This window comes from Pristis pectinata, chromosome X (genome assembly GCF_009764475.1).
Source record: "Pristis pectinata isolate sPriPec2 chromosome X, sPriPec2.1.pri, whole genome shotgun sequence".
In the NCBI taxonomy this organism is placed as follows: Eukaryota; Metazoa; Chordata; class Chondrichthyes; order Rhinopristiformes; family Pristidae; genus Pristis; species Pristis pectinata.
In genome coordinates, this window is record NC_067450.1 from 889,278 (window position 1) to 900,209 (window position 10,932).

The following is a 10,932-nucleotide window of genomic DNA, read 5'->3' on the forward strand; positions in this document are numbered from 1 at the left end:
GGCGCAGCCCCCGGCCAGCCCTATATATAGCCACGGCCTCCGCCACTACGCGTGCGCAGAGGCAGCCGCGCCGGGCGGGGGGGCCGGTGACGTCACTGAGCCCGCCCCCTTCCTCGTCTCCCTCCGCCCCCCCACCGCGCTGCTTCACTTCGTTCTTCCTTTCACTTTCAAGCCACGTCTACCGTAACAACACAAGGCAGTTTCGCCTTGATAAAAACAAAAGCTCCCTGCAAACGTTAAAGCCTGCCGCCGGAGACTGGTTGGTCATCCAATCCCGCCAGCCCAACTCGAGGCCACAGCCAATCCACAGCGAGGGTAGGTGGGATCTTACGTCGACAGCCAATCAATGATGAGAATAGGTGGGATATAGTCTTGATGGGCATAGGCGACGACCAATGGTAGGGAGAAGGTGCACAGCGGGAGGCGGGACTGGCGCCGAGCTGCTCGATAGACGTGACAGACAACCATTGGGCAGTACGGAGCGTTGGGGATCCCGGCAAAGGGCGGATACAATTTGTCCTGAAATTAAATGTGATGAAATCTCATCGACCTCAACCGGTTAGCTTTAGATTGGCGCTACCTACCCAGGATTAGTATTTTAAGCAGATTCTGCTTTTATCTCAGATTTGCGGGAATGTATATTTGAATCTGCGTGCCCTTTTCTGATTGACATATAGGAGAGCCAATAGAAACAAGGGGCGCGGAGCAGCTGCTCCTAGCTGACCTATCGGGACACGGGAGGTGGGCGCGGTGCCTCCTCTCTGTGAGTGACGTGAGACGAAGCAAATAGCGAGCGAAGAGCGCGGCGGTCCGGCGTCGATTGACGTGCGGGTGATCCAATAGCCGCGAGGGGCGGGAGCGGTTCCAGCCAATGGCGAGCGGAGGAGGGCGTGGTCGGGCGCGGTGCCGCCCCTCTCTGAGTGACGTGAGAGTAAACAAATAGCGAGCGAAGGCGCCGCCGTCCGGCGTCGATTGACGTGCGGATGATCCAATAGCCGCGAGGGGCGGGGGCGGCTCCGACCAATGGCGAGAGGAGGCGGGCGGGGTCGGGCGTGGGGCGCCTCCGCACGGCCGTCCATTGCCAGACGGTCGTCGGAAGCGGTTGAGGTGAGGCCGGCTGGCGCGGGTGAGGCTGTGCCTCAGCCGGAATAAACCCTGGCGGGGGCCGGGCAGGCGGCTGTTGGGAGGTCAGGGAGGTTGATTTTCGGGAGGAATCGGCGGGCATGAGGTTGGCGGGGAAGCCCCCCCCCCTCCCGCTGGAGACAAGATGGCGGCGTGGCAACCAAAGGGGCGAAGTTCAGAGGTCGGGGGGGGGTCAAGGCCAACAAATATCTGCTTTTTTGTGCCCCCTTCCACCTCCTAGGTCGAAATTTCACCTCAAAACACGTCCTGCCTCCTGCCCAGGATCTAGTCATGGGTGCCCCATGCGGCTACTAGCTGCCTCGCTTGGCCAACTCCATGCACGGCAAGGTCGTGCAGGCTGCCAACTAGGCTGAAGCCCAGGTCACTGGCAGGGCTGGGTGTGCCAAGTTCCTTAAAAAGTCTTCCGTAGGGTTGATGGCTGTTGAACTGGGGGCTCGGTGATCCAGTTGGGTAGAGGGCAGCTCTGGGATTTGGGGGCTGGGAGGTCATCTGTAGGAGATGGGGAGATTTGGCCAACGGGAGACAGTGGAGTGTGAGGGAGGCGTACACCATACTTGCCTTCATAAGGCAGAGCATAGAAGGCTGTCATTGCAACGCTATGAAGTGTTGGTTCAGCTACAGGGGCATGGAGGAGAAAAGTACAAAGTTCTCACTGCGACTGTGCAGGGTGTTGTTGAGACCACACCTGGAGCACTGCCGGCCATTCTGGCCTCCGTATTTCAGGAGGCACGTACCTACGTTAGAGACAACGCAGCGTAGGTTCACTGGGTCGATTGCAGCAGGAAGGGTCGACCAGGTTGGGCCCGTACTCGGGGTTTGGAAGGAGGAGAGGTGATCTTATCGGATTCTGAGGGGCCTCGACAGGGGGGAGTGCTGAGAGGGTATTTCCCCTGGTGGGGTTCAGAACTGGTGGACACAGTTTGAGAGTAAAGGGTGGCCCATTTCAGATGGAGATTGGGAGGAATTTCTTCTCTTCAAGGGCAGTGAATCTTTGCAATATCTCTCTTCCAGAGAGCTGTGTAGGCTGGATCACAAGATATTCAGGGCTCGAGGTCGACAGATTTAGGGTCTGCAGGGAGGTAGAGGGTTGTGGGGAACGGGCAGGAAAGAGAGCCGAGGTCAGGATGGGACCGGCTGGAGTCTTGTTGAGTGGTGCACAGGCTGCTTCTTGGGTTCTTATACACCTCAGAGTACAGAGATTCCTTGCTTGGGATCTCTCTCTCACTCCCATTCTCTCTCCACACACCACCCCCCCCCCCCCCAACCTAACCAGGTTTGTTAATGGACATCCTGTGATCATACCCACTTCAATCTTCAGCCCCTAGCATTGCAGCTGTGCCAGGCAGCCTTCCAGCTGGACACTGTTCTGCTGGTTCCCACAGGGCCAGACCCTCCTGCGCACCTCTGTGATTGGGGGGGGGGTGGGGGGGGGGATGTGGGAGAGAGAAGCATGCACCGACTCCCAGTTGTGTTCTGCAGGTGTCAAGGTTGGCCTGTGGGAGGTGCCAGGAGTCATGAACAGGATCCGGATCCACGTGCTGCCTTCCACCCGGGGGCGCCTCACCCCCATCCCCAGGGTGCAGGAGACCCTGGCCTGCTCTTTCTCCCACCGCCCCTGCTCGCAGCCCCGACTGGAGGGCCAGGAGTTCTGCCTCAAGCACATCCTCGAGGACAAGAATGCGCCCTTCAAGCAGTGCAGTTACGTCTCGTCCAAGAACAGCAGGAGGTGCCCGAACGCAGCGCCCAAACCAGAGAAGAAGGATGGGTAGGTGGTGGGCTTGGGTTCCAGGACATGGACCCAGTGCCAGGGAAGGGACGGCAATGTATTTCCCAGTCAGAGGGGGAACCTGCAGGGGTGGGGTGGTGTTGCCCTGCGCCCGCTGCCCTTGTCCTTCCGGGCAGGAGAGGTGTCGGGTTTAGGAGGTGCTGTCGGAGTAGCCTAGGCGAGGGACTGTGGTGCGTGGTGTGGACGGTGCGCACTGCAGTCACCATGTGCCGGTGTTTGGGGGGCAGGGGGGTGGGATGGGCTACAGGTCAAGCAGATTGCTCTGTCCCGGGTGGTGTCAAGTTTCTCGAGAGTTGTTGGAGCCACACTCGCCCCGGGGAGGTGGGGAGTGTCCCCTCACACCCCTGACCTGTAGACGGGGGGCAGAGGTAATGTGGCAGATGTGGAGTGCATGGACTAACCCCACCCAGGGCAGTGGGGAGTGTCCCATTACACCCCTGACCTGTAGACGGGGAGAGGTAATGTGGCGGATGTGGAGTGCATGGACTAACTCCACCCAGGGCAGTGGGGAGTGTCCCGTCACACCCCTGACCTGTAAACGGGGGAGAGGTAATGTGACGGATGTGGAGTGCGTGGACTAACCCCACCCAGGGCAGTGGGGAGTGTCCCGTCACACCCCTGACCTGTAGACAGGGGAGAGGTAATGTGGCGGATGTGGAGTGCGTGGACTAACCCCACCGCGGGCAGTGGGGAGTGTCCCCTCACACCCCTGACCTGTAGACAGGGGGAGAGGTAATGTGGCGGATGTGGAGTGCATGGACTAACCCCACCCAGGGAGGTGGGGAGTGTCCCGTCACACCCCGACCTGTAGACGGGGGAGAGGTAATGTGGCGGATGTGGAGTGCGTGGACTAACCCCACCCAGGGCAGTGGGGAGTGTCCCGTCACACCCCAACCTGTAGATGGGGGAGAGGCGTTGGGCAGTTGGGAGGTGAGTCACTCACTGGGGGATCCCCAGCCTCTGACCTGCTCTTGTAGCCACTGTGTTTACAGAGAGTAGGAAAATGTTTCCTGGCTCATGGTGGCCTCTCCTCCCCAACCACTGATGATCGCCTGGACCCTGGGGATGACTTATCAGAGATCGCGGTCAGCTGGAGTGGGGGTCAGGAGCTCATTAACCATCCATCCTTTTTCTCCCTCCACAGGGTGGTCTTCTGCGCCGAGCACGCCCGGAGGAATGCCCTGGCCGTGCGGGTCCCGTCGAAGAAGCCCAGCTCAGGCCCCTCCCCAGAAGTGCTGCTCACCCAGCTCAGCAGCTACCTAAAGGGTGACCTGGGCTCCCAGGGGCAGGACAGCAGCCAGAGCGAGGCGAGCAAGATCCTCGGTACGGGCTCTGGCTGTGAGGGCTGAGGCCATGGGATAGAACATGGAACACTACAGCACAGTGCAGGCCCTTCGGACCACAATATCCTGCTCTGAGATCCATCTAACCCTTCCCTCCCACATAGCCCTCCATTTCTCTATCATCCATGTGTCTATCTAAAAGTCTCTTAAATGTCCCTAATGTATCTGCCCCCACAGCCTCTGCGGCAGTGTGTTCCACACACCCACCACTCTCTGTGTAAAAAAACTTACCCCTGACATCCCCCTTATACCTTCCTCCAATCACCTTAAAATTATGCCCCCTCGTGTTAGCCATTGTCGCCCCGGGAAAAGTATCTGACTGTCCACTCGATCTGTGCCTCTTGTACACCTCTATCAAGTCACCTCTTGTCCTCCTCTCCAAAGAGAAAAGCCCCAGCTCGCTCAACCTATCCTCATAAGACATGCTCTCCAATCCAGGCAGCATCCTGGTAAATCTCCTCTGCACCCTCTCTAAAGCTTCCACATCCTTCCTATAATGAGGCGACCAGAACTGAACACAATACTCCAAGTGTGGTCTGACCAGAGTTCTTTAGAGCCGCAACATCACCTCGCGGCTCTTGAACTCAATCCCCCGACTAATGAAGGCAAACACACCATACACCTTCTTAACAACCCTATCGACCTGCACGGCAACCTTGAGGACGTGGACCCCAAGATCCCTCTGTTCCTCCACACTGCTAAGGGTCCTGCCATTAACCTTGTATTCTGCCTTCCAATTCGATCTCCCGAAGTGTATCACTTCACACTTATCGGGTTGAACTCCATCTGCCGTTTCTCAGCCCAGCTGTGCATCCTATCAATGTCCTGTTGTAACCTACAGCAACCTTCTACACTATCCACACCACCACCAACCTTTGTGTCATCAGCAAACTTACTAACCCACCCTTCCACATCCTCATCCAAGTCGTTTATAAAAATCACAAAGAGGAGGCGTCTATTAACTCCATGACTGCCCTGTTAAACCCCATGAGATGTCTCTTTCTCGAACCCCCAGAGAGTACAGGACCAGTCTATTTATTAGCTCCACACAGGAGCTAATCCTCCGTCCCAGGGATGGGTCTGGTGGAACCTTCACTGCACTCCCCCTACCGCAGGTCTGCCCGTCCTTGGGTAGTGGGAGTGAACCCGGACACAATGCTCTGGGTCTGGTCTCACCAGGACCCTGGGTAATTGGAGCAAGACCTCTCCACTCCGGCATTCAGACCCTCTCACAGTGAAGGCTGACATGTCGTTTGCCTCCCTCACGGCTTGCTGTACTTTACATTAATGTTCAGTGAGGGGTGCGCAGGTTCCTTGATTCCCCGAACACCAACGGATCTGTCGAACACCTTCGATCCCTGAGTGCCTTGGGGGGAGAACGTCAAAAGCTGTGAAGTTTGCATTAAACCGAGGCAGGACTCACACCGTGAATAGCAGGGTTCCGGGGAGTGTTGTAGCACAGAGTGACTGAGGGGGACAGGTACACGGTTCCCTGAAAGTGGTGTGACAGGTAGACAGGGTGGTGAAGAAGGCATTTGGCACGCTGGCCTTCATCGAGTACAGGAGTTGGGACGTTATGGTGAGGTCGCCCCTGGAGTAGTATTCAGTTTTGGTCGCTCTGCTATAGGGAACGATGCCATTAATCTGGAGGGAGTGAGTGAAAGGGAGAGGTTGGTTTTATTCCTGAAAGAGTGGTAGGCTGAGGAGTGACTCAGAGATGTATGTAGTCGTGGGGAAATGTACACAGTCTATTTCCCAGGGAAAGGAAACTAGAAACTACCCCCACAGCAGCAGAACAGGCAGGTTACTCGAGTTTCATCAATAAGAGGCGATTGAAACCTGAACGATCCTGGGTGGGGGCGGAGAGGGGCGTCCCCGAGAGTCTGGAACCAAGGGAACGGTGGGACAGAGATGGACGGGTCTCAGTCGTTGGGGCTGGAGGAGACGCCGTCCACACGAGTGCAGGCCAGGGTGGAGGGGAACCCAGGCAGCGTTCTGCCCATTGCTGACGTCCTCCTGTCCACCCACAGATGAGGACAGCTGGAGCGAGGGGGAGCCCGAGCCGGTGCTCCTAGACCAGACGTGGAAGGGCGACCCCGACAGCGAGGCCGACAGCATCGACAGCGACCAGGAGGACCCGCTGAAGTGAGTGAGTGAGGAGCCAGCCCAGTGCCGGCTCCCAGAGACTGGGTATCCAGCTCATCCGCAGAGAGGGGAGAACCTCCTGTTCACATCCCTTCCTCTTCCCGGGGCAAAGCTGCGCTGTGTTCTACCCACCAGGTCCCCATCTCCCAGGTCTAGTTCTGGGACACTGCACCCACTCTTACCCCATGTCCCGGTTAACTGCACCCACTCTCACCCCTTCCCATCCCTGACCCCCCCCCCCCAGCTCCCCCTCCCATCCCTGACGCCCCCCCCCAGCTCCCCCTCCCATCCCTGACCCCCTGCCTTTCACCCCCAGACACGCGGGAGTTTACACAGCAGAGGAGGTGGCACTGGTGATGCGGGAGAAGCTGATCCGCCTGCAGTCGCTCTACATCGACCAGTTCAAGCGGCTGCAGCACCTGCTGAAGGAGAGGAGGCGACGTTACCTGCACGCCTGCAGGCCCGAGAGCGAGGGGGCCGGTGAGTCCGGGGGCTGAGCCTTCGGTGGGTGGGGGCACCCGGGTCATTGTGTGTGTCCCTGGGTCTGTGGGGGCTGAGGTCCCCCTCCAGTGACCGGTGAATGTGTCCAGGTCCAGGGGACAGGGTGTGTGGGGACTGGAGATACCAATTCTCCCAGACATAAGGTGGGTGGTCATTCTTTTTGCCGGGGTGGGGGAGTCTACCTCTGGGAGGCACAGGTGTAAGGTGAGGGGGAGGGATTTAAAGGGGAGCTGCAGGGCAAGGTGCGGACATGGTGGGTGTGTGAGGGGAGCTGCAAGGGAAGTGGAGAGGCGGGTACAGTGACAGTGTTTGGAATACATGGACAGGCGAGGTTTGGTTTACGTGCTGTCACCTGGGATGGTGGTGCAGGTGGTCCCATCCCGTCCTCCGCCGCTGTCTGTATGGAGTCTGCAGGCTCTCCCTGTCACCCCGTGGGCTTCTCCCATGTGGGGGTGGAGTGGGAATGATGTCACCCAGTGTCTCTCCCCCCTCCTCCAGTACAGGGGGCAGCCTGGGGAGGGTGGTGGGGGTGTGGGGCGTGTAGAGTGGGACTGATGGGTAACCCAGTGTCTCTCCCCCTGGTACAGGGGGCAGCCTGCTGCCCAGCCCGGAGCCTGTCCCCCCCAAGGAGCGGGTGGACCTGCGGAAGCTGAGGGCCCTGCGACGCTACCGTCGGCGCTACGGGGCAGAGGCGCTGCTGCACCGGCAGCTGAGGGAGCGGCGGGCGCTGGCCAGTGACGGGGGTCCGCAGCAGGTGGGTGGTCCTGGGGTGGGGAGTGGGGGGAGGACTGCTGCACCGGCAGCTGAGGGAGCGGCGGGCGCTGGCTAGCGACGGGGGTCCGCAGCAGGTGGGTGGTCCTGGGGGGTGGGCAGTCTGCGTGGAGCGGCGGGCGCTGGCCAGCGATGGGGGGTCTGCAGCAGGTGGGTGGTCCTTGGGGGGGGGGGGGGGAGGGCAGTCAGCCAGGGTGGTGGTCCTCAGAGGAAGGGGGGCTGTGGGGTGGGGTGGGGGGGGCAGGCGGTCTGTGGGAGGGGGTGTGTTTTGCCCCCACTGACGGATGTTATCTCTCCCTCCCCACCAGGCACACACCTCCCGGGTGACGCAGCGATGTGGGGTGGTCACCGATGGGGTCCGATGCTCTGCTCCCTCCCTCCCGCTCAGCAGGCACTGTCTCACCCGTATCCTTGCTCACCCGATGTCTGCTCTTCCTGACCCTCGGTGTGGGGGGTGTCCGAGGGGTCGGTCTCCCTGACCCTCGGTGTGGTCACGGGGATCTCTATGTGGGGGGTGGTGGGGGTCCTGTGTGTGTGTCCCAGGGGTCAGGGTGGTGGGTGTGGCCTGCAAGTCATATTGGGGACGACTAGACAGCCGCTCCCATATACCCTGTGGGTGGTGGGGATGAGTGTTTGGTGGGGGGGGGGCAGGGGGAGCGGCGGAAGAGAGGTGTGTAGGATGACCTCCCCCTCCCTGTAGACCCTGTGAGTGGGGGTGTGGATGTTAGGATGGGGAAAGTGATGAGGAGACACCCCCACTTGTAAACCCCGGAGGGATGATGTAGGGGTGGCCCCTGTCTGTAGACCTGGGGATGTAAGGGTGACCACCCCCCCCCCCCCCCCAAAAGACCAAGGTGGGGGTGTGTGTTGGGGTGGGGAAGGTGAGGTGGGAGACACCCCCAGCCCGTAGACCAAGGCGGGGGTGTAAGTGTTAGGGTGGGGAAGCTGAGGCAGTCTGTACCCCACTCGCATTCGCCTTCACCTGCCTGCAGACATCTGCCAGGACCCGAGCCAGGTGCTGTTCCAGACGTGTGCCGGAGTGAAGGAGGTGCCCTGCACCAAGCCGGTGTCCCTGAGCCTGGGCGAGGAGCCCTGCTGCCCCCTGCACCTCCAGGTGCCCCCGCAGATGTACCAACCCGAGCCAGCCTTCTGCGCCACCGAACAGTTGGAGAGCGGCCCAGCTGACATGTACCTGAGTGCAGCCGAGCTCCAGCCCTCTGAGGTGCTGCCACTGGAGTTCAGCGAGGTAAGCCTCCCCTTGTGGAATAGCCCAGGCCTGGCTGGGGGGATTGTGTGCCTGAACCGGTCTCCAGAAGAGGGACGGGTGGATGTACAGGGAGTGGTGGGGAGAGAGTCTGTGTAGGTCAACGTATGTGGGGTATGGTCTCAGTACATGGTGTGTGTGTGTGTCTGGGGGCAGGTTACTGGAGGCACAGCGAGGTGGTCTAGTGTGCGTGTACGGGGTGGGGGCGGGTTTCTGGATGCACAGGGAGAGGGTCCTATGTCCTAGGTGAAGCGCAGTGCTCCTGGCACAGAGCATTGGGTGGGGCCTTGATGTAGAAGGTGTAATGGGGTCCCCAACTTCTGGTAGCACCAGGCTCTGAATCAAGACCACCGGTTTGTGGTAGCCGGTGGTTTCAAACAGCAAGCCGACAGTAAACTCCTCTCCCTGTTGTCGGTCGGTTTGCTCACAGGGCCAGCCAGTTCAACGAGGAGAGACACCAGCTGGTGTGTAGGCTATGGTCTTAACAGCATACCCAGTCACTCCAGGCATCTGCACAGGAGAACCCTTTGGATCAGAGCTTGGGGAGGTGTAGGGAGGGAGTTCCAGAGCTGAGGGAGGAGAGAGAGAGAGAGAGGTGGGGAGGTATAGGGAGGGAGTTCCAGAGCTGGGGGACCCGGGCAGCTGGAGGAGGAGAGAGAGGCAGGAGTTGTGTGGGATTCAGAGGGGTCACAGAGACTGGGAGGGGTGTAGGGGCCGGAGGTGGTCATGGAGGGGTGTAGGGGTTGGTGTGGGGCCTCTCCCTCTTTGACACTGTTTCTCCCCCCTGCAGGACTGCCTGGATGTGGTGGGTGACAGCCTGCAGTGCCCACCCTCACCACTCTTCGATCCTGCCCTGGGCACTGGGGCCCAGTCAACAGATGAGTCAGACTTGGCAGAGGTCAGTGCAGGCACCGGTCAGCCCTTTCTCTGCTCCTCATCTCTCTCTCCGCTTCTCACCTTCCCATCTCTCGCTCCACCCCACAGGCTCCCTCGCAGGCGGTCTCCCGGACCCACAGCACCAGAGACCACAACGGCACCAAGGACGAGAGCTGAACGTGAGGCCACTCCCTCCGAGAAAGGCCTCCATGGGACACTGACGGGCAGGGTGGGGGTGCTTCCCTCCTTGGATCCACAGTGAGGGCTGTTCCTTCTCCCAGGCGACCACCTTCCCGGTGCTCCTCTTCCCGCTCGCCACACTAAATCTTCGAGCATATACCCCCTGGGGGTAGGGTGTGGTCTTGACACCATCAGGTCTCAGGACCTCCTCCCTCCCCACAGCCGGGGAGCCTGTCAGCGACGTTGTGGCAAAGCGTTGACCAGAGGGGTGGCGGTATGCGCACTAGTTACATTAAAGGCTTTCCAGGAGATGTGTTGGCTTGTGTCATTTGTGAGGGGGGAGAGATCTGTGTTCTTGCTGGGGGTGGGGATCTCAGCACCCCACACGTCCAGCAGGCGCTGTCTGCCACTGGGCACCAGGACTGGGGACATGGTGAGAGAAGGGGTTACTGAGGGAATCCAGGCAGAGTGAAGCTCCCTCCGCACCGTCCCGGGGTCGGACACAGGGTGAGGCTCCCTCCGCACCGTCCCGTCACACACTCCCGGGGTCGGACACAGGGTGAGGCTCCCTCCGCACCGTCCCGTCACACACTCCCGGGGTCGGACACAGGGTGAGGCTCCCCCCGCACCGTCCCGTCACACACTCCCGGGGTCGGACACAGGGTGAGGCTCCCCCCGCACCGTCCCGTCACACACTCCCGGGGTCGGACACAGGGTGAGGCTCCCCCCGCACCGTCCCGTCACACACTCCCGGGGTCGGACACAGGGTGAGGCTCCCCCCGCACCGTCCCGTCACACACTCCCGGGGTCAGACACAGAGTGAAGCTCCCTCCGCACCTTCCCATCGCACACACTCCCTCCCACAGCACTGTCATTACAAGAACTCCCAGCCCCTTGAACCCTCTTCCACTGCTGGCTTCACC

The 10,932-nt window shown here is 60.4% G+C and overlaps 1 protein-coding gene across 3 annotated transcripts; it reads left to right on the forward strand.

Moving 5' to 3' along the window:
- The first annotated feature begins 205 nt into the window (after window positions 1-205).
- On the forward strand, window positions 206-10,320 carry kansl2 (KAT8 regulatory NSL complex subunit 2). 3 transcript variants are annotated; one of them, XM_052009385.1, is made up of 10 exons: window positions 206-315; window positions 2,623-2,908; window positions 4,074-4,252; window positions 6,303-6,417; window positions 6,734-6,897; window positions 7,506-7,672; window positions 7,998-8,094; window positions 8,682-8,935; window positions 9,744-9,851; window positions 9,938-10,320. In XM_052009385.1, exons 2-10 carry the CDS (start codon window positions 2,658-2,660, stop codon window positions 10,004-10,006), a joined length of 1,404 nt encoding a protein of 467 aa, XP_051865345.1. In that variant the 5' UTR covers window positions 206-315; window positions 2,623-2,657; the 3' UTR covers window positions 10,007-10,320. The 3 variants fall into 3 exon arrangements, with proteins under 3 accessions (XP_051865345.1, XP_051865346.1, XP_051865343.1); XM_052009386.1 differs by lacking the exon at window positions 206-315 and adding an exon at window positions 906-925; XM_052009383.1 differs by lacking the exon at window positions 206-315 and adding an exon at window positions 1,041-1,107.
- The last annotated feature ends 612 nt before the right edge of the window (window positions 10,321-10,932 follow it).

Bases quoted from the DNA above. Each gene is read 5' to 3' on its own strand.
- kansl2 (XM_052009385.1), top strand. From the start codon at position 2,658: ATGAACAGGATCCGGATCCACGTGCTGCCTTCCACCCGGGGGCGCCTC. The intron at 8,095-8,681 runs GTATCCTTGCTC...ACCTGCCTGCAG, and splicing joins CAGCAGGCACTGTCTCACCC to ACATCTGCCAGGACCCGAGC. The intron at 8,936-9,743 runs GTAAGCCTCCCC...TCCCCCCTGCAG, and splicing joins TGCCACTGGAGTTCAGCGAG to GACTGCCTGGATGTGGTGGG.